Here is a 23,647-nt window from a genome sequence, read left to right as displayed (position 1 = left end):
AAGAATATCTTCATCATGGACACACTGGCCCAGGGGACCCGTTAGAATCTGCTGGCAACGTCCGCAGAGGCCTAGCTCTCTTAGCCATGTGCTTCCTCGTTCTGGGTGTCATCCACCCTCCCCATTCCACCTCCTCCGAAACACTGCCCTTTTCTCTGTTGAACCATCAGACCAGCACATGACCTGCCCCAAAGATGTGCTATGAGGATAATATACGATCCTATGTAAAAGTGCTTTAGAACCCCAAAGGTACACAGCTGTTCTTATTACTACTGGTCTGGGTGTCATATCACCACTCCCAAACCCATTCTGTATCTCCCTGCCTCTAAGTCTCTCTCTCTCTCTCTCTCTCTCTCTCTCTCTCTCTCTCTCTCTCTCTCTCTCTCTCTCCCTCTCTCTCTCCCTCTCTCTCTCCCTCTCCCTCTCTCTCACACACACACACACACACACACAGTTTGACAGAAACACACGCCATCAAGCCACACTATAGGCGAGAGACTCGTGCTGGAGCCACTGTGGAGGAGGAATGGTTTCCCTTAGAGTAACTGACATATGAGAGCGGCCCCCATTGTACTAGGCAGGGGATGAACAGCAACTTCAGCTCCTGGCACCACAGCCTCCCTTAATGGGAGCAAACGTGTATGTAATAATACAAGAATACCGGAACAAGGAAGCTGAAGTTCGGTCAAGAGTCCCTGTGATTCTTCCACAAGAGCACAGATTGTACTAAGGAGGCTTCCAGCTTTGGGAGGCAGAAGGGCCAGGGACTTCCTGAGATAAGGCTCTTCGGGATGAGACCCTGACCTGAATCCTTGAGGGGCTGGGGCGTCCGCAGGACATTGCCCCGTTCTCATGCTCACTGAGCACAGTGCTTGCAAGTTCCTCTCCTCCTGCCCACTCTCCGTCTATCTCCCAAGAGGGAATGAGGAGAGAGTTAGACTAGCAAAGGATGATGGGACACAGGAGGGATGCTTAGATGGCTCTGCTATTTTGGATACAACTAAAAACTATAACATGGTTTCAGTGTATCTTCCATGATGTCTTTCTTACATTTCCAACGCTGGTACAGGATATATATGTCAAGATTTGGGTTAAAGGGGCCAGCAATGGAGAACTCTAGGCCCTGAAGGAAAAGGAAATACTCAGTAGCTCCATTCAGGTTGCATCCTGGAAATGTATTTGATATGAACCTCAACCATCCAGTGCTGTTCTACAATCTAGGACACAAATACATTAGCACTTGGACTCAGGCTTGAATTGCAAATTTGATCTTTTGTTGTTCATATTTAAAAAGCTATACAAGGTGCTTGGAAAGCGTTAGGCGTTTGCAGGCTAGGGAACAGAAGTATTATCATTTTACCTATTTGTATTTAGAGATCCAGAAACTAATCTATCTCAGCTGCAGTTGTGACTATTGATATCACTGCATTTTAAAAAATTTTAATTGTGTCTTTAAAATAGTAGTAGCTAAGGCTTAGTGGGTGCTTACACGATACCAGACATGAAGCTAAGTGCTTTCCATATTACTTCATCCTCACAGTAACTATAGGAGCTAGATATTATTAACCCATTTTACAGATAAGGCATCCAAAGCTTAGGAGAGTTTAAATAAGTTTTCCAGGATTCATTCATTCAACATGTATTTATTATCTACTTTGAGCTACTAGGGGCCCAGTAGTGGAATAAAGCAGAAAAATCCCTACCTTCATGTAACTCACTTTCTAATGGAGGGTATCGTAGCTAACATTTATGAAGTATCAGACAATATTTATATGTATTAACTCTTAGGTAGGGTTTCTTGGGTTCGAAGCCAGGCTTTCTAACTCCAGGGCCAGTAGGGCTGTTTCTGTGTTACTGTTACTATTACTGTTCTGTGTTACTATTCCTTTTTTTTTTTTTTTTAACATCTTTACTGGAGTATGATTGCTTTACAACGGTGTGTTAGTTTCTGCTTTATAACAAAGTGAATCAGCTATACATATACATATACCCCATATCTCCTCTCTCTTGCCTCTCCCTCCCACCCTCCCTATCCCACCCCTCTAGGTGGTCACAAAGCACCGAGCTGATCTCCCTGTGCTACTGCCCTATTCTGACTCACCCACCTAGGCCTGCTCTGCTGATAAGAGGTGAGGCTTGGTGTTCCCAGCCAGACCTGTCTGTCTCCATGGTCTCGGCCACCACTGTTTTCCAGTGGAACAAACAGAGCATTTGCCTTTATTTCTCCATCCTGCCCCGTCCATTTCATGGCCTAGAACAGAATTGTGGACCTGTAGTTTTAAAAGTAAAGTCAGGTTCATTTTTAAGACAAGTGCCTGATTTTTTAAGGTTAACATCCCTGCAGGAAGTGCCGAGGGCCCCGAGCTTTACTTCCTTTAGACCCTGAAGCTGTCATATCTGAACTTGCCACTGTGTGTTGGAGCTACATTCAAGTATCTGCCATATCTACGATCAGAACCATGGTTTCCTGGTTTGTTCAATAAATAACGTAATTTTCTAGCAGGTTCTACCTAAGATGATGGATTGAGCCAGATCTTGTTTGAAGTCAAATCCCAGTGTGTCCCAGTTGGGGCCTTGTTTTCAGAAATTCAGGAACACCTACCAAGCAACTACAGAATGTTTGGTGATTAAAAATAGAAAGTTTAGGAGCAAGGGTTAAGACTGGATTTTTACTTAAGAACCTCTTTTGTTTCCTTTTAAAATGGAATTCTCTACTTATGAGAGAAAGGCAATAAAGTAGCACTTCTTAGAATCCCCCAGATTGTCTCCGGAAGGGTTTTATTCTACAGGTGGCGCCTGGGGAGCCTTCCCAGTTCCATGTGTGAGTGCAGCGTCAGAGGGCAGCCTGCCCCTCTCCCCCCTTGCTCCTGTGATATGCAACCCCTCTGGCAAGGATAGGAGAGTGCCCAAGGGGGGCTCTTCTGCCTCTTCCCTCCTTCCTCAGGTCACTCTGCCTTGTACCTTCAGCTCTGCAAAGTTACTGAAACCTCTGTCTAACCCAGTTTGCCTTCCCTTTGTCATCATCCACGAAGCGTTTCCCCCGGGCTTTTCAAAGGAGTCCAGTTAAATGGACACAACACTCTCCAGGGTGAGAGACTCCATTACCAGGAATGTAGAAGCTCAAAGTCAAGCATTCTTTAATGTCAATGGAGTTGCCTCCTGCTCTGATCCAAGCTCACCTCCTTCAGCCTCTGTGAATTAAACAATAGAATCATTCATTTTTGCCACTATTAACCACTGCTATGAACTTGAACTGAACACTACCTGCAGCCCCACAGATACACAGTAAGCAAGTCAGCTGTAGTCCTTCTTGGAGCTCACTAAACAGACACTTAAGCAATTGCCCCAAAGTACGGTAGAAGCTATAATGGGCAAGTAGAGGTTGCTCAGAAAAACATATTCCAGGATTTCCAACCCAGTGCAGGTGGGTCAGAGGAGGTACCTATTGTAGTTGGGGTGAAGGGATGTGAGAGAAGATTTCCTAGAGGAAGTGAAGTCTAAGCTACAACCTGGAAGATGAGTAGCTATTACCAGGGGAAGGGGAGAAGTATCTTCCAAGAAAAGAAAACAACATGTACTGTGCCTTGGAAGCAGAAGGAAGCTTAAGACCAAACAGTGAAGAATCCCAGCACTTAGGAGAGCGAAAGAAGAATACATAAGAGACTGAGAAAGCACAGATGGAAAGAACGAAGGAAATCCAGAAAAGTGTGGTATCGTGGAAACCCGTGGAAGCACACTTTTAGAACAGAGCAGGCTACTGTGTCACAAAGTGCTGGGAGGTCAAGTAAAATAAGAACCAAAACGAAGTTTCTGGTTATGTTAACCACTAATCTTCATTTCTGTGTTATTCAGTAAATGTGTTAAATTCCGTAATCTTAGAGGATTTTCAGTGTTCTTTAAAGTATTGTTGCTTTAATTCCTTAACGTTCTCAAGTCAGATGCGACAAGAACTTAAGATAGGTTTTAGCACCTTTCTAGAGCATGACGCATTTTGGTCCAAGTCTCACACGTAGCATTCATTTGAAAAATAATAATATGACGATGCTTCCCAATAGGAGAGTTATTGCCTTAACTCTTTCTTTCCTTTTGTTCCACCCTCCAGTCATTAGTTTGCTTTCTATCTCTTAGCCGTGTGAGCGCTGCTTTTGGGCAAAACCTTTTCCCGTAGAATTTGAATTGAAGCCTGGCCAATTTTGAAATTAGAAGTATAACATCTTTCTGATGTGTTCTAAACCACCTAAAAATGAGTTCGTCGCGATGCATACCACCATGCTTAATGAGTAAGTAAACCATGACTCGGAGATTTAGTCATTCTCTTTCCTGTTTCTCTTCCAGCTCCAAGAGACTGTGAAAAGGAAGTTGGAAGGAGCCCGATCACCCCTTAATGGAGACCAGCAGAATGGTGCTTGTGATGGGAGTTTTTCTCCAACTAGCAAGCGAATACGAAAGGACATCCCTACAGGGATGGAAGCCATCAACAATTTGGCCAACAATATGCCACTGTCTTCAGCTTCTCCTCTTCACCAACTTGACCTGAAGCCTTCTTTGCCCTTGCAGAACAGTGGGACTCACACTCCTGGGCTTCTGGAAGATCTGAGTAAGAATGGGAGACTCCCAGAACTTAAAATTCCTGTGAATGGTTGCAGTGACCTGGAGGACAGCTTCACCATCTTGCAGAGCAAGGACCTCAAACAAGAACCTCTAGATGACCCTACTTGCATAGACACATCAGAAACGTCTCTTTCGAATCAGAACAAGCTGTTCTCAGACATTAACCTGAATGATCAGGAGTGGCAAGAATTAATAGATGAACTGGCCAACACAGTTCCCGAAGATGACATACAGGACCTGTTCAACGAAGACTTTGAAGAGAAGAAGGAACCAGAGTTCTCACAGCCGGCCACGGAGACCCCCGTCTCCCAGGAGAGCTCCAGCGCGAAGAGTGACCCATCATCTCACTCTCCTTTTGCCCACGTCTCCATTGGCTCTCCCCAGGCCCGGCCTTCTTCTTCTGGCCCTCCCTTTTCTACTGTCTCCACGGCCACCAGTTTACCTTCCATGGCCAGCACTCCCGCGGCCCCCAACCCTGCCGGCTCCCCAGCAAACTGTGCTGTCCAGTCCCCTCAAACTCCAAACCAAGCCCACACTCCAGGCCAGGCTCCCCCTCGGCCTGGGAATGGTTATCTCCTTAATCCGGCCGCCGTGCCAGTGGCTGGTTCAGGGTCGGGGCCTGGTGCTGTGCCCGGCTCTGAGCTGTCTCCGGCTGAGCAGCTCAAGCAGATGGCGGCCCAGCAGCAGCAAAGGGCCAAACTCATGCAGCAGAAGCAGCAGCAACACTCAAGTCAGACTGCAAGTTGGTCTCCTTTAGGGCCTCCATCCAGTCCCTACGGAGCAGCTTTCCCTGCGGAAAAACCAAATAGCCCGATGATGTACCCCCAAGCCTTTAACAACCAAAATCCTATAGTGCCTCCGATGGCCAACAACCTGCAGAAGACGACCATGAATAACTACCTCCCTCCGAACCACATGAATATGATCAATCAACAGCCAAATAACCTGGGTACAAACTCCTCAAACAAACAGCACGGTATTCTTACATACGGCAACACTAAGCCTCTGACCCATTTTAATGCAGACTTGAGTCAGAGGATGACGCCCCCGATGGCCAACCCCGGCAAAAACCCCCTGATGCCCTACATCCAGCAGCAGCCCCCGCAGCCGCAGCCGCAGCTCCAGGCCCCCAGGGCACACCTGAGTGAGGACCAGAAACGCATGCTCCTCATCAAGCAGAAGGGAGTGATGAATCAGCCCATGGCTTACCCGGCGCTTCCAGCCCACGGTCAGGTAAGTGAAAGTGGGACGCGCTTGGAGGTGCTCTCGGCGTGCGTTGCAGACCGTCGACGTGCGATGCTCCCCATGCTTCGGTGGTAGGGGGTTAATCACCTGTGGAAATCCTTCCTACATCTTCTCATGTAGTTACCATGTTTGTTTGAGGTTTTTTTCCTCTTTTTCCTGAGAGATGGGGAAAGGAGGCACAGTATGCTTTCCTGTATCTGATTGCCTGGGAATCGACCTTCTTTTATTCTGGACAGCAGATAAGAAAGCGAAAATGACATAACGTGCTCACTAGGAAGGAAGCAGGCTGTCGAGGTCCCATGACAGAACGTGGTTCTCCTCCTGTAGCTTCTCTCCCGGGTCATGCGGTCCAGGACTGGGGATGGCGGGAAGGCCAGAGCGTTTAGGGATCTCTATAACCGTCTGAGAAGGTTCTGAACGACCTTGGCCTGTCTCAATGAATCGTGGAAATTTGGATTCTTGACGTTCAAAGGTGGGAGAGTTTTCTGTGTTTGCAAAGGGAAGTGGAGGATAGATTTTTGTAGGACCGTGTAACGTTTTAACATTTGTTGATGTACTAGCACCATTAGAAGCTGTTTCAACCTCGTGACTTGAGAGTTTCGTAAAACCTCTCCAATTCGTTCAGCTCTGATTCGGGAGAATTTGATGATGACCGTCTCTTAGTGCTCTATTAAATTCTCCTCTTTCCCACTGTCTTTCTTCATGACATCCTGGTATCGGGGTGTAGGGCTCTCAGGGATCCATGGTAAAAATGAGTGGCAACCATTGGGGAGTGGACTCTTGTTGACAAGCATCGGCTCTCCTCACCCTGACCAGTGTAGCAAGCAGCCAGCCCTCCTTTAACTTAGCACGTCATCTGCCTGGCAGGGCGCGAAGGGAAATCCGTGGTTCTCCTGATCTTACCCCGACATGGGTGAATTCACGAGCCATCATTTTATTGCCAACCGCTGTCGGTTGTGTAGGCACAATTCTGCGCCTCAGTCCTCCCTGGATGCCCACATGTGCATTGCAGTTGGCGACTTTGCAGGAAAGTCTTTGCTTTAGGGGCCCTCGTGCAAACAGGTCCAGACTAGTGCTTGGATATGCATCCACAGTGGGATGCACTGGGAGCGCTGGGAAGAAAGGCGGGCAGATCTTGCATCACCAGGCACTGTTTGCATCTGCATCTCCGTGTGTGCGCCCTCCCCCAGCCCCCCACCCCACCTCCCCAAGCCTGATGGAGGCTGCAGGGCTGGAGGTGGTGCTGGCCTGCAGAGGCAGGCCTGAGCCCTGTGGCTTGATGCTTGTCCTTCACAGCCCTTCCAACCCCAGAACCTCGTAGTGGTTTCTTGTCTGCACGTGCCGACCAGCTCTAGAGAAATTCTGCCTGGAGAAATAAAACTATAGCTTGGTTGACATCAACGGCAATCAGTCGCTGGTAGAAAAACATCATTGAAATGGCAACTTCTGTGTCTTATCTTGGCTTCATTAAAACTCTGTATACCATTGGAAAAAGGCAGCATTTTACACATTTCAATATTAAGTTCTGAAGCAGGCAGGAATATAGGCAATATACAAGGATGTTTGTTGTAGCCCAGAGGTTTATGAGATGGCGGGCTGTCAGAATGGTCTGCTCTTAATCTTAAGGCATCTTGTGCCTCTACATCTGCTGTTTTTCACACCGGCTACGGTAGAGTCCTTCCTCCAAAGCGGACCAGTGGTTCCAACTCTGCAGACACGTGGGTGCAACGTAAGCCAGCCTCACTCCCCACCCTCACTTAAATGTCTTTTGAAATTTGCCAGCTTGGGACGAAGCTCCTGTCTTTGCTGGAACATGAATTTTGAAGGTGCTTCTTTCAGGTCCTTATGCTTTCCTGGCTATGAGTAACCAAAGCCTTGAGCTGCGGAGGTCATGTTGAGAAAGGGCTCAGTCAAGTGATGAAGAAACAAAAGTGATGGTTTTCTAGATTAAACCTGTGAGCTCCTCCTTTCCTCCTTCCATCTCACGAGGTGCTTTCAGGATGGACAGAATCTTCCTTATTAGAATAATCATTTCTTAACCTCATAAAGAACCATCAAGCAAAGCATGCTTTTTAATGAAATATTAACTCACCACTGTTTGAAACAGGCTTCGACATACATATATAAACATGTGACTATCTTTTTGCAAACATACCATTTATTTCATGCTTTTATCTGATTGTGGAGAAGTATTGACACAGCTCTTGGAATAGTTAATTACACTCTACGGGAGTACATTGCACAAATACAAGCATGAATTACAGGCAAGATATAAAGTATAATTATACATAGGTATAGTTCAAATTTGTTTTCTGCTGTTGCTAGTGAAAATTCACTTCACTCTTTCTTGGCCACAAGGACCATGATGAACACTTAGTTTTAATGAGTAACTCGAGCACTGAAGCCAATAACACTAGAACATTTATTTCAAGATAATTTTCTTATATAGACGTTTACTTATTTGGGACATTTGCAGCAAAAGCCATTTCTCTCAGGAACAAATAGAAATTCACTTTGTTCCTGGAGGTTTTGAGAAAGAGGGAGCCAAAAATAGAGAAAAAAAAAACACAACTTATTTCAAAATTTTGAATATGTTTTATCTGATAGTTCCACTTCTCAGAATTTACATATTATTCCTTATAATTAGAGAATTGAACAAAGATTTATGTACAAAGGTTATGCTCATGGTTTTACTTATGATTGTGAAAATTAGGACCAAAATAAGCATTTTGGAAAAATGAATAATGTACATGAAAATCATGCTATTAATGAATGATTAATCACATGGAAATGCACAAAGTATGAGTGAAACGAGCAGATCAAATAACAGCTTGTGTGTCACAATCCAAATTATGTTTTTTAATAGGTATAGAAAAATACTGAATAGCTAAAATATTAAGAATGGTATTTCTGGTGGGTAAAATTATGAACAATTATTGTTTTCCTCTTTATACTTTTCTTTCATTTATTTGAGTGTTATTTATTGTGTTTTTCTTTTCATCTTTATTGGAGTATAATTAATTTACAATGTTGTGTTAGTTTCTGCTGTACAACGAAGTGAATCAGCTATATGTATACGTATATCCCCATATCCCTTCCCTCTTGAGCCTCCCTCCCACCCTCCCTATCCCACCCCTCAAGGTGGTCTCAAAGCACCCAGCTGATCTCCCTGTGCTATGCAGCTGCTTCCCACTAGCTACCTATTTTACATTTGGTAGTGTATATCTGTCAGTGCTACTCTCTCACTTCATCCCAGCTTCCCTTTCCCTGCTCTGTGTCCCCAAGTCCCTTCTCTATGTCTGCGTCTTTATTCCTGTCCTGCCACTAGGTTCATCAGTGCCGGTTTTTTAGATTCTATATATATGCTTTAGCATACACTGTTTGTTTTTCTCTTTCGGACTCACTTCACTCTGTATGACAGACTCTAGGTCCATCCACCTCATTACAAATAACTCAGTTTCGTTCCTTTTTATGGCCGAGTAGTATTCCACTGTATATATGTGCCACATCTTCTTTATCCATTCATCTGTTGATGGACATTTAGGTTGCTTCCATGTCCTGGCTATTGTAAATAGTGCTGCAGTGAACGTTGTGGTACATGTTTCTTTTTGAGCAATCCTTTTTATACTTTGCTTAGTTTTTTTAATGTTTCATCATATGTGTATGTTTAATTCTACCACTAGGAAAAAAATGCTTTTAAGGAAGGAAAATACCCTATATTTTAAATGTTTATATTCTATTGATTTTTTTCAAAAAATCCTTAGTTATCCAATTTGCCAGTAGGATTGAGGTGACATCATTACTTTCTATTCATTTACATATATGAGTTGTGAATCCCTGCTCTAGGAGATAGTTCAAACCCCTCCTCCCCACACTTCACTCTCTTTTCCTTTCTCTCTCCACATCGCCTGTCGTTCCTTACAATCTTCTCTTAATTCGTATGAAAATCAGCTAAAATAGTGACAATGAAAATATTAATAAAATTTCCACCATTATATGCTTTCAACTCTTCTCTGAGTTATGCTCTTGTTATTATTTCTTTGATCATTTCTCCCTTCCCTTTTCTCGTTTTCCACTTTCTGGAACTTCTCTTCATCCTGTATTGGACCTTCTGGATTGCTCTCTAATTTTTAAAATATGTGTTTCTGTGGTGAAATAACCAGAACTTACTTTGGTTTGTGTCTATTATCTTTTCCTGATCTTGTTTCTCAAAGACAGGATCGATCTCTCTCTCTTTCTCTCTCTCTCTCTCTCTCTGTTTTTACTAATTTTTCTATAGTACAGAACGCTGTGTCTTAAACATAAGGATGTTTCATAAGCCATTTGACGGCAATGATCAAAGTTTGGACCAAAAATATGTTTACAGTTGATTATCAGCTCCAACGGGGAGAGCGTTAGCACAGATAACACAGAGCTGCCATTGAGATCAAATAGAAGAACTGGAAAGGCAAGTCTAAAAACAATGCTTTGACAGGAGGTGGTTATCTTGAACCAGTGGAACAACAATGAGATTGCTGGGATGGCAAACTCTGTCTCTGGGTCCGACAAGTGAAAAAACAATGGAGCAACTATGAAAGAAGTAAAGCAAAAGCAAATGACTACTTTCTGGTCAAGGAAGGGTACAGGGATACCCAGAGCCCAAGAATAATTCCTACGGGGAAGAGTGGAAAGTGAATGATTTCCAAAATGTGATGTTAATTTTTACTAGTTGCAATCATAGGACTAGATAAATCATAGACACTTTGCTACTTTATTCTTCATTTGTGTGTTTTCTGTGTGTGGCTGGGTCTATCATAATGAGTCCCTATGTGCTTATATTTTACAGAATGTTTTCCCCTTTCAATTTTATTTTACCAAAATCTGTTGGGTCTCCTGTGAGGTATATTATTATAAGCTTTGGTGCCATAAAGATCTCCACGGAAGGACCAGAGCTCCAGTATTCACGGACATCACGGAAATCTCTTTGAAGATACATTTTTCTTAACTTTAAAAACTTGGTGCCTCTTTGTTTAGTTTTTGTAAATTCTGTATTGTTTGTTTTATCCAAATAATACACGACCTAGTTCAAAAAATCGAATAGTACTATAAGGCTTACCATGGGAAGCAGCAGCCCCCGCTTCCTCCCCGCCATTCTAATTTCTGCTTCCCAAAGGCAGCTGCTTCAATTCATGAAGTTGTTTTCTCTTATTTATCTCCATAAACTGCTGTTCCTCAATATTTCAATTGTTCGGTTCTATAAAAGATGAGGATTTAACTCACTTACACTGCCTCCTCACAAACAACCCCCTCCACACACCGCCTCTCTTTTTCTCTTCGCATACTCTCAGTAGAGCTCAATATATCACAAATTATGATTTTGAAGGTATTGCATATTTACATGGCTGACTTTTGCGTAGTGCCTCACAGTTTAGCTACGTAGTATACTATGGTTATATTTCCTTTCTTGTATAACCTTCTGTTTTCCCTGGAATTTATAACTGCCTCTTTTTTTTTTTTTTTTTTTTTGCGGTACACGGGCCTCTCACTGTTGTGGCCTCTCCCGTTGCGGAGCGCAGGCTCAGCGGCCATGGCTCACGGGCCCAGCCGCTCCGCGGCATGTGGGATCTTCCCAGACCGGGGCATGAACCCGTGTCCCCTGCATCGGCAGGCGGACTCTCAACCACTGCGCCACCAGGGAAGCCCTAACTGCCTCTTTTTTCAATTGGTGTTATCTCTGCACCTACTTTCAGTCTATCCTCAACCCTTCTGACCGTGTACAACTTTCACTATTATCAAGTACATCAAATATTCTATTTTTTATTATTTTCTTTTTTTCTCTCTCTCCCTCTTTCTCTTCTTCCCTCCCTCTCCTCCCACCTCCTACTTCCCTCTCTCTTTCTCCTTCTCTCTCTCTCACTCTCTTTCTTTCCTTCGGTGTCTCTCCTGAAGGCTTATATGCTCTTGTGCCAATATTCTTCTGTCCTACATTTTCTTGGTCTGCCGCTTAACTGAAGTCATACAACTGCCCTTCACCATCATTCTTGGAATATTTCACCCCCTTCTGTGTTGCATTATCTGTTTTTCTTGATCCCTCCTCCTCTTCTTTCTCGGCTTAGTCCCTTAAATTGGTGGAGCACATCCTCAGAGCTTCTTAAGAAATGGTGCACAGGAGACTGTTTTTATGAAAATGATTTTTGAAAATGTCTTTATCCTAACATTTGACTCATAGTTTGCCAGATGTAGAATTATAGTCAAGAAAACATACTCCGTGCAAATTGTAAAGGCATTTCTTCACCATCGTGTGGCTTTCGTACTGCTAAGTCCAGTGACGTTTGGATCTCCCACTCTATGTGTGGTGTGTAACCTCTTTTTTCCCTCTGAGAGCTTTTCACATCTTCTTTTATCCCTAAGATTTCTTGATGGTATGCTTTAATATAGCCCTTTTCCATTCACTATGTCTGGTACTATGACCTTTCTTTTAATTTGGAACTGTGTCCTTAAGATATGTTCTTGTATTATTTTTTGATCATTTCTCCCTTCCCTTTTCTTTTTTTTTTAACTTTCTGGAACTTTTATTCATCATGTATCAGACCTCCTGGATTGTTCTCTAATTTTCGTATCTTTTCAGTTTTCCATATCTTGGTCCTTTCGTTCTACATTCTGTGAGATTTTCTTAACTTTATGCTCCAACTCTAAAATGAAACATTTTATTTATCACATTTTAAATTTCCATAAGTTCTTCCTTGTTCTCTGATTTACCCTTTTTCGATCTAAAGCTATTAATTATCATTTTAAAACTAAGTTTTCTTGTACTCCCTGCTTTGTCTCTGTTTCTCCTAAGCACCATTTTCCGTATGCTCATTTTATTTTTCTTTCTTTCACATTGAAAGCTTTTCTCACATGTTTGTTTATTTAAGGGGTGGGGCGCGATAACGCTAACTAGTTGCTCTGTGCGCTTAGATAGGGCTTGTCAAATGTGGAGCTTCACTGTAGGGGGATTGAGCTAGAACCCAGCCACTTCACTAGGCCAGCGTCTACAGATTTTTCCCCCCAGGGCCAGTCAGAAAAGACTCCCCCAACCTCGTTACAGAGAGTTGTAAATCTAGAGGCCGGCTTTCAGGAGCTGAGCAGAGGAAGGGAATCGGCAGGTGGTGGTGATGGTGAGGGGTATCTCAGTAAATACTCTGTAGACTTTCACTTAATTTCCCTGTTTTGTATGGCTCCTCAGCCCACCCTCAGCCAGGGCTGGGATGCAGGATTCCAAAGCTTTGTGGCTTCACCTCTCCCGACTCCTTCTTCCAGTCTGGGGTTGTGTATCTGGTCCACCTCTTCATTAAACAGAACTTTAGCCAATTTTCCTTTTGTGTGCACCCCACCCTGGCATTCAGAGGTGCTTCTGACTCCTGAGATTTTACAGCATCCTTTAACTTGACCCATCTTGCTTTATTTCTGGCTTCCCCCACTGCCGGATTAGATTTAGCTTTCCCTAAACAGCTCAGTCGTTCACCACTCAGCCATCTGATTTTCATCTTCCAGAATTTTGTTGACACCCTGGATGGCTATTTCCATCCCCCACCCTCTTTGTTTTTGGATGCTTATGTCATTTCTATTACTTTATTGTCACTATCCCAGGGAGTTGGAAAATCCAAGACAAGTGTGGATGTTCAGTCTACCGGAGGCTTCCTTGGCGACTTTCAACACCTTTCTATCTGAATATTGAATACTGTCCGATGTTGAAATTTATATGTTACAGCATATTTCACATTATTGCTTCTAACATTTTGGGCTTTAATAGAGCTGATTTCATGAATGCTAAAGTGCTCTCTTGACATAAAATGTACATGTCAAATACATGTGTTCAGAAAGACAGCAGTGTCAACGTGACCATCCTGCTATTTTAGAATAAGATCTGGTGGTTATAACCATTGAGTAGTTTTTAGAATCTTGAAAATATTGACTTACTTCAAGGACTATAGAAACAATTTAAGTTCCATGACCCTGACTAAGCCAATAGCATCTGGCAACTCAGATGCAAGGTAAAATATTGACAGAACCCTCATCACTGACTTAATCCAGGGCCTCCCAGCTGAGGGGAAACCCGTGGGCAGAAGCACTACCAAATTCCAGATAATAAATGAAATGTTCCAATTCATGGGTAATTCATGTTCCAATTCATGTTCCAATTCATGGGCATAATAGGTCATTCCCATCCACATACTGGCATATTTTGAAAATCCTGATTGATATTCTGTCGGAGTCTTACAAATATGAGGCTAAGAGTAAACAGCAGAGAAAGAAAAGTTTTAGGAAAGGAATTCATTTTATAATAGTGCTGTGGAAGAAAGAGGTTTTAATTAGCCCCCTATGAGAATACTCTTTAAAGGTTTTGTGGGATGAGAATATTCTTATTTACTGAGGGAGCTTACAACCCGTCAGACAGTCGTTCTGAAACTTTTGTGGGCCTAAGAATCACCTGGAGAAATCGTTCAAGATACAGGGGATCAGATTGCACTGCCAAAGATGCACAATCGGTAGGTCTACGACGAGGCTTGGGAAGGTGGATGTTAGTAAGCAATCCATCACCATTTTCTATTGGAGAAATAGTACATAAGATAACTGGAACTACAGTTAAAGCAACCTATGTTTATTTCACTGCTCAGTATTTGCATGTGCTTAAGTTACTGTCCATGGAACTATAAATTCTGCAAGGTCTCCGACTTGTATCGTTTGAAGTAAGATGGAAAAGTTAGGGTACTCTGCGCTTCCTGGATTTCTTTTTCTTTTTGGGGATAGAGTGATTTTTTTTTTTGGCGGTACACGGGCCTCTCACTGTTGTGGCCTCTCTCGTTGCAGAGCACAGGCTCCGGACGCACAGGCTCAGCGGCCATGGCTGTGAAAAAAAAAAAAATAAAATATCATCTACAGTGTCTGGCAATCTAGTTGGGGAGATGAGAAGGCTTATGAAACAAGTAAATACAAGGCAGCAAGTGGTTAAGTGCCATCTTACTAAATTCTACATTAAGGCTCATGGGCAGAGAGAGGCGAGGGTCAGGACTGCCGGGAGTGGAAAGGAGAAGCCTCCAAGGGGGAGTAGCCTTGAGGCAGACCAAGAATAAGTAGGAGCTGGATGCGTGGAAGGTGGTGGAAAGACATTCTGGCGCGGGCAAGGGGTTGTTCCTTAAGAGATGATACAGATTCTGACCAGTCTGGAGGGAAGGTTACCCTTGGAGAATAGGGAAGCGAAAGGCATGGGAGAACAGCTAGTGGACGTACTATTTGGAGTAGGAGTGAGGAAGAATCTCGATCTGGATGTGGCATTTAAATTTGAAGGCGAAACAGACACAGCAGCATTTAGAGGAAAGGAATAACAGAACCTGGTGATTGAATATATGATGAGATGAAAGGGAAATGAATCAAATATTTTTGACCATAAGGTTAAACATTAGGGTAGTATAATAGTTTCTGAAAGATGATAAGCATGTCATATATACATCGAAATATCAAAACTTCTTTGTATTTAAAAGCAACTCAAACAGTTGTTATTATTTATCTTATTCTGCTGATTTATTTCTCTCATTGGCTAAGGTACAGCTTCCACGCTCTGCAACAGGGTGAAGCCAGCACATAGCACTTTTTTAAGTTTGTGTTAAATTGAGCCACAAATAGCTTCTCCTGTGTTCTGTAGTTGGGCTTCTTGTTTTCACAAGGGTTTAGTTTTCAATAAAATCCTATTATTATGAAAATAGTTGTTTTCATTCGAGTAGTAATAGACTATTATATGTTCCTTTTGCTTAATATTTCTATCATAAGGATTTACTTGGGCACATCTTACCTATTACTCGAAAGTCCTGTCTAAAGATAGCCAATCATGCGAGAATATCAGAGGCGCGGGATTCCAAGCTTTCAAACATAGTACGTCATCACTCATTATCTACTCATGGCAACTATGGACTTTCCTTTGAAAAACAAAATGCTGTTTTCCGATACAAAGATAGTCTCTTATATCTTGGTTTCTGAGCAAGTTTCTATGGAATTCATCTGTTTTATGACACCAAATGGTTTGCCTCTGACCCAGTGCGTGAAGAATCAAAATGCCTTTCCTGAGTTAGTCACATTTCTAATACATTGTCATGATTAGTTAATATGATTCATGAGCTTATGCAGCTTATCTATACATTTTCATTTACTAAAGAGTAAGTATTGACTCCATATAGTATCCAAACTGATAACTCTCATTTATTAATATTATGATCTCCTAGAAGACGTTTTATCAGCATACCTGCATTCCCTAATTGCTTTTGCATCCGACACATTTGAAAGTGTATTTGGGCTTCTTTTCTGCACCGGGCTCCAGCCAGTTCATACAAAGGACTTTAATGAGCTTGCTAGGCCACCAATGCTTGCAGTGCCAAGCTGAAGGGAGACAGTGGTGCAAGGAGAAAGGTCGTCTGTGGGTGGAGACAGCAGTGCACCTGAGGCCACTGCGAGTGTTTCTAGTGCCTGGGTGAGAATCGGGAAATGGTCACCCCCTCTGAGAAGATGGACTGAAGCTGCAGCCCCATACGCATCCCAGGCGTGAAGCTGCAGCCCCCTTGCACGCTCCACTGGACACTGTTGTGCTATTCATGAATTGCACAACCACAGGTTGGGGCTCTGGTACACCTGCTCATTCCCTAAAAGCCACTAAAGCGCAGAGCAGAGAGTCAGCTTCTCAGGTCAGTGCAGTAAGAATCCAAGTACCGTGTGCCACGCGGTGCCATGCTGTGCTGTCCCCGAGGGTCCTGGAATGTGAAACCATCAGGTTGAAGGGTGACCAAAGGCCCTGGAATGCAGGGTGGTTCACATCTGACTGTAGAGCAGCCTTCAGGACAGACAATGCTAGTTTCAATATCACTTCTTACTAAGATTTTCCTTGCTGTGGCAGAAAAGCCCCGAGAAAATCATTTGGCCTCTCAGAGCTGTGACAGGTGTAGGTGTACCAGACTCGAGAGCGGAACTGCCAATAGAAATATCACACAAACCACAAATACAAACCATGGAATTTTAAAGTTTCTATTGGCCACGTCACAAAAGAACCAAAGAAACGGATAAAATTAATTTTAATATATATATGTGTGTATTTTTAAAAAAGCAAATGAATTGACCATTTAAGCCAGGCTTTTGTTTTTATTTTTTGTCCGTGCCACACAGCATATGGGATCTTCATTCCCCAGCCAGGGATGGAACCCGTGCCCCCTACAGTGGAAGCGGGGAGCTCTAACCACTGGACCGCCAGGGAATTCCCTTAATCTATTTTTATTTAGCCCCATATATGAAAATATGATGTCAAAGAATATAAAAATTGTTAATGAGATATTTGTCATTGTTTTCTTCATACCAAGTCTTTGACATCGGGTGTGTCTTTTACACTTACAGCACAACTCAGTTTGCACAGGCCACGTTTTGGGTGTTCAATAGCCACACACGGCTAGTGGCCAGGTGTTGGACAGGGCAGGTCTGAAACAACAATAGCAAAAGTCTGCTGTGTGATCAGAAAGGCGATCGGCAGGACCAGAGGTGAAGCGGGATGAAAATGTTTTGGCTGTTTCAGAGCCGCTGATTCTTTATGTCAACTCTTAACAGCTCTGTGACCCTAAACTGGACGGCATAGACTGGACAGAATAGACTGGTGCCTCCCATTGCCCACCCGACATCCCGAGAGCCACACACAGCAGGCTCTGTGTCCTTGTCATTTGAATTCACCTGCTCTGCGTGGCCCACGGCCTTCAGATACTTCCACAGCCTTTGTTACCCGGGGCTTCCCTTATTCATTCAAACCCTATTGTCAACATATAACATTTGCGAGCAGCAGCCTTGGGGCCATATAAACATCCTGCGGTGGGTCAGGAGCGCCTGACCTCCTATTAACATGTCAGTGAGAGTGGCTGGTGCTCTGGGCTTGTTTTCTAGGGTTTTGATGAGCTTCATTAATTACGTTGAGAAAAAAAGGTGTGCAGCTGGAGAAGAACCCACTTAGCTCCACGCAAACGTGAATAATTGGACAGTTGACAGAGTGTTAAATTGGCGGTCTAGTGAGAGAAACTCGTGAATAACCACAATTCCCCCGAACGCCACAGAGCAGGTACAGTTCTCTCGCCGGCCACCTGCACCTTCTCTAGACTTGAGAACCGGCCGGTGTGAGCTCACGTGAGATCAGTTAGGGCGCTGCCCTGGCAGGTCAAGAGGAGACGCAAGAGGGAAGAGATATGGGGACATATGTTTATGTATAACTGATTCACTTTGTTATAAAGCAGAAACTAACACACCATTGTAAAGCAATTATACTCCGATAAAGATGTTAAAAAAAAAAAAGAGTGGACTCTGGAGCTAGGAGGGATATTCACATCCTGCTCACCTCTTCGTTACCTGTAGGATCTTGGGCAGATTACATAAGCTCTCTCTGAGCTTTAGTTTTTCCATCTAGAAAATGGGGACTATAATAATAGGATTGTTATGACGATTCTGTGTCTTAATTTATGTATAGCATTTAGAATAGTATCAGACCCATAATATGTACTATATGCATTTTTTAAAATGTAAAACATTAATCATATCATAAGCTTTTCATACCTTTTTAATCCTCTGGGAGAGTATATCTGTGTTTCAGTTTTCCTCTAAGCTAACTTCATTCATTCATTCAGTAGACATTGATTATATACCTGAAATATCTAGGTATTGGGCATACAAAGATGGAAAGATTCTGGGAGAAACATATTATCATATATATGAAAATTATGTGGACAGGGACTGCCAACCAAATGGCAAAAGTGTATTAATATTCTGTTTTAAAAACCCACTATTAGCAAGTTTTAAGTGCTGATAAAAAGAGTTTTCTTTCATCCTGGCCACGACAAGATTGTTCCTCCTGCAATTACCTCTGTTTGAGATTAAAATTACTTGTCATATTTTAACATACAATATGAATATGTATACTTTTTGTTCATTTCTGTTAAATGAGCAAAAACACCTCAAGAGAAAATCTAGCTACTTCCCCATCCCTTACCTTAGAGGTCTCTTAGACTATTTGAGGCCTGATTATTTCTAGAATCTTACTGTGTGGCAAAAATCATTTGTCTTTGTCAAAATCAGAAGCTTAAAAGGAGATGGGATTTAATTCAAATGAACACTTAGAACATCTAACCTTCTTGTGTATTAGGAGCAGGTTAACTAGTATTCCCCAAATAATGAAAACTATTATTACTTTAAAACTGCTTTTCTCTCTCTCTCTCTCTCTCTCTCTCTCTCTCTCTCTCTCTCTCTGGGGAGTTGGTTAGAGTAAAACAGGCATTTTAGTAAAACTTTTAAAACCTAACTCCAAAATAAATAAGAGCTCTATTGGAAATTTTACTATATTAGTTCTCTATCTATATGTAACACATTACACCAGCAATTCAGCAGCTTAAAAGAACAAGCAGTTCTGAGGAAATCCAGGAGCAGCTGAGCTGGGTGGCTGTGGCTCAAGATCTCTTATAAGGTCTCAGTCCCATTGTCAGCTGGACCGCAGTCATCTGAAGGCTGGTCGAGGGCTGGAGGATCTGCCCCGTGGGGACTCCCTCCCATGGCAGCTGACCGGAGGCCTCAGTTCCTCACTACATGGATCTCTCCGCAGGGCTGCTTGAGTGTTCTCATAACATGGCAGCTGGCTTCCCCAGAGTGAGTGATTCAGGAAAAAGCAAGGAGGAAGTCACCATACATTGTATGACATCGCGTTGAAGTCACAGACCTTTGCCTCTTCATTATTCTGTTTCTTTGAGGCAGGTCATTAAGTCCAGTCACCTTCTAGAGGAGGGGAATTAGTTCTGCCCTCTGAATGGAGTGTCACAAATTTGTGGACACCATAATTACCATGAAAGGCTTTTGACATTTCATAAGGTGCTTAAGTGGTATTGGCACAGAGATGCTTAGGGTGGGGAAAACTGAGCTGGCAAAGACGAGCAGACTCATCTGGTGGGTGTGGGTGGGCATGGTGTCCAGAGTCGGGGAGGGGAGGGGAGGGAGGAGGCCGGAAATCATAGGCTCCAACACGCCAGAAACTTGCTTCTCTTTATTTTGCAGCCCTGGTCCTAATATCAAATATGCCTTGTGGCAGAGAATTAATGTAGAATTCTGAGGTCCAGTGCGAAGAAGCCTTTGCTTTTATTTAAAGCAGGAAATACAATTTTAGAAGACCTAGCATCTGAGCTAGTATCTCGTTGACACTAAACCCAACCTTGTTAGTTACGTGATTTTTTCACTTCTGCTTTAAGAATTCTTTCCCTCATCTTTTCACTTGAAGGCATTTATTGTTTCTGTCCTGTGGCTTCTATCCTATGGCTTTCTATCCTATGGCTTCTGTCCTTGCCCTCGTCCTCTGTGCTGTGTTTCCTACTGAAGTATTTCTCCCTGAAAGCCATTTCGTGCTGATGCTGCAGTTCCACGGCACCTCAGAGTTCCTCCAGTACATCCTTCGGTTCCTCCGTCTTCCATCTTATGACCTGGGTGCTGCCGTTAGTCACGTTGTAGTTTCCTATTATTGCATATTACAGGGGCCAAAGCCCACAGTGCCCCATGCTGTCCACTTAGTCATCCCTCTCCACATTTGTATTATTCACAGCAAGATGCGTGCATGCAAATCCTTTAAGTCCTTCGGGCTTTTCTTTCCATTTCCCCTTCAAATATGAATCACCTAGCAACATTTCCTGAGGACCAATTGCACACGAACGAAGCTATATTCCCGTTACTGTGAGCATCACAAAGGATGTAAAAGGCACGGTTCCTGCCCTTAAGAAGTTTATCCTCTAGTAAAAGCTGGATTTAAAAAAAAAAAAATTAAGTAATAACAGCATACAGATTCCTAGTTATATTCAATAGAGTGACATGTTGTCCAAGTTACAGTGATGAAATTCAAAGGTTATTCTTTTGTAGACCTTTTAATAGAGAAAACTAGCTGTCTTTTGGATTAAGTAAATGCATGTACATTGATGAGAAATACTGCTACAAGAAAGTCGTTCAGTGGGGTTGACTTCCTAGTATTGTAAATACATTCCACCCAATCTGATGAAAAATGTGTTTTTGAAACCAAAATAAAGCAAGCATTTATGAATAATCTGTATACCCTATTAATGTAATATATAATTAGCTACAACTAGTAACTGAAATATAAGCAGAAGGATAACTTGTTCATGTTCTAGTTTTTCTTCTGTTTTGAAAGACATCAGCCGTGTGCTTTGATGTACTTTTTTTTTTTTTTTTTTTTTGCGGTACGTGGGCCTCTCACTGTTGTGGCCTCTCCCGTTGCGGAGCACAGGCTCCGGACGCGCAGGCTCAGCGGCCATGGCTCACGGGCCCAGCCGCTCCGCGGCATGTGGGATCCTCCTGGACCGGGGCACGAACCCGTGTCCCCTGCATCAGCAGGTGGATTCTCAACCACTGCGCCACCAGGAAAGCCCGAAAATTTGTATTTTTAAAGGCTTTTGTATTACATATACTAAATTACTATAGAAACAAGAATTGGAAAGTATCAATCAGGCTCTTCAATCTCTCTTCACTTTGCCATGTTTCCCACACCAACATGGGATTGAAATACAGTCATCCCTTGGTATCCAAGGGGAATGTTTCCAGTACCCCCCATGGATACCAAAATCTGAGGATGTCTCAAGTTCCTTACATAAAATGGCATAGTATCTGTATGTAACCTACCCACATCCTCTCTTATACTTTGAATCAACTCTGGGTTACTTATAATACCTACTACAATGTAAATGCTATGTAAATAGTTGCTGCATGGCAAATTCTTTTGCTTTGGGGAACTTTCTGGAATTTCTTTTCAGGTATTTTTGATCCACAGTTGGTTGACTCCACAGATGTGGAACCTACCCACAGATACACTGTAATTCGTTCTAACAGTGACATGTCCAGAAAGCCCATAGCACAGCTCAGTGTGCCCTACCCATTTCTGTGACTCTCTCTGGATCACACAAGATTATTTTAAGTAATAAAATGTCGACAGTAATAAATATAATTAGGAAGGAAATTTGGATAAACCTATGCACAGGAAAAGACTTATTTTAGAATCTTTTCCTCTGAACTTTTTTTTTTTTTGGTCAGGATTGAGTTTCTTTTTAATACCAGTGCTACCACTCAAGGAGAAGGAGAATTTATTTGTATCCTTTATCCTGTTTTGATTTTGAGGGAGAAATCTTACAAATTCCTTATCCGATTTCTTTAGACATGAAGTCAAAAAACCAAAATACTACCTTTTTTTTTTAGTGAATGCAATGTTTCAAGCATTGTTCTACACAGCCTACCTACGTGTCTTCATTTAATCTTCATGAAGCTTGTCATAACCGTATTCTTATCTCCATTTATATGTGAGAAGACTGAGGCTTAGAAAGGTCAAGTGATTTTTTTTTCTAAGGGCATGTATCTAGTCAAGGGGAGAGTGGAGATTTGAACTCAGATCTCTTTGAATTCAGGGCCCAGGCTTTGCTTAACTACTGTGCAAAACTGCCTTCCAGTTAAACCTGAATTTCAATATTGTTTTCTCTCAAAGAGCTAACAGCACTTTCACATATTAATCTACTCTCCTCATATCAAGCTGAGTAGCTAAGTGGAGTGAATTCATAATATCGGATGAATCTTGAATGATCCTATAGCCAACCTTCCGTCTATATGCAGTATCAACAGTACTGTCTCTGAGGTCCTTATAGATGTGGAGGGTAGTATTCCTTGAAATTTGAAGAGGGACCATTACAGCTGCTCCACCGAGGGCCCAGCCACCGTTTTCCTAAACAGCCCTAAGTACCATCATGTATGAGAAACAGTGTCCAAAATTCTGGTTAAAAAGTATTATGGTATATTGAAACCAGGAACCATTTTTTTGGTATAAGAGTCATGGGGACTCTTATACATGATTTTTGTGTAAGAGTCACGGGGAGGCCAGGCCATCCCCACAGGGGGCTGTGAAAGGCAGTGAGGAACAGTGGGCCCAGGAAGTGGACGGACCTTAGTTTGAACACTGGCCCCTTCGCTTACCAGCCGTGGGGTCTTCCTCTAGGTATCGTGTATATTTGAATTTCATATATATTTCTTAACTTCAGTTTTCCCATCTGTGAAGTGGGGATAATAATAATCTGCCCAAGGTTAGTTTATTTTTTATTATCATTATTTTAGGTAGGGCATCAGAGAAGGACAGACAGTTTTCATGAAAAGCTTCCTAATTTGGAATCCAACAGATCCTGATTCAGACGTCACATTGGATGTTTAATAACTGTGTGTCTGGAGCAGGTCTCTTCAGTTTCTTCATCTGCAAAATGAGATGATAATGCCTACCTTGCAGGGAAAATTAACTATGGTGAATGTCAAATGTTTGGCGTGGAGCAGAGGCTCAGCAGATGTCGGCTGTGATTAGTGTTTTCTGCGTACCAAAGCTGCTGAACTATTTCCCTAGAAGTTTAGACCAACTTCCTGAGTACCTTCCAGGCTCGTGAATTTTAACTTTTTTTTTTTCTTTTTTAAGTAGCACATACAATGAAAGCTACAGCAGTATCACCAGAAAAATACACATTCCCCAAACAAATGTGGATACAATTACAGGGGATTTCATAGGCACTCACCTTCCCCCGGCCAGAATAAGATTCCCCAGTTCAGACCCAAGAGTTTAAAAATGTATGACAATCCAAATGGAACAGTGATCGCTTAGTATCCTAGTATTCCCGTTGCAACTTTCCCAGTATCGCTAAAATGGAATTGTTTACCAAAAAACTCACTTGATTCAGAACATTTCAAGAACACA

At 42.7% G+C, this 23,647-nt stretch overlaps 1 protein-coding gene across 1 annotated transcript in view; it reads left to right on the top strand.

Moving 5' to 3' along the window:
- The window catches only part of MAML3 (mastermind like transcriptional coactivator 3), a 426,464-nt gene that overhangs the window by 242,615 nt on the left and 160,202 nt on the right, over positions 1–23,647 (top strand). Inside the window, exon 2 of the mRNA XM_065878219.1 lies at positions 4,336–5,844. Within this exon, the coding sequence (XP_065734291.1) occupies positions 4,336–5,844 (1,509 nt within the window). The remainder of the gene's footprint in view (positions 1–4,335; positions 5,845–23,647) is intronic.

This window comes from Phocoena phocoena, chromosome 5 (genome assembly GCF_963924675.1).
Source record: "Phocoena phocoena chromosome 5, mPhoPho1.1, whole genome shotgun sequence".
Classification (NCBI taxonomy): Eukaryota; Metazoa; Chordata; class Mammalia; order Artiodactyla; family Phocoenidae; genus Phocoena; species Phocoena phocoena.
This window is presented reverse-complemented; position numbering and strand designations above follow the sequence as displayed.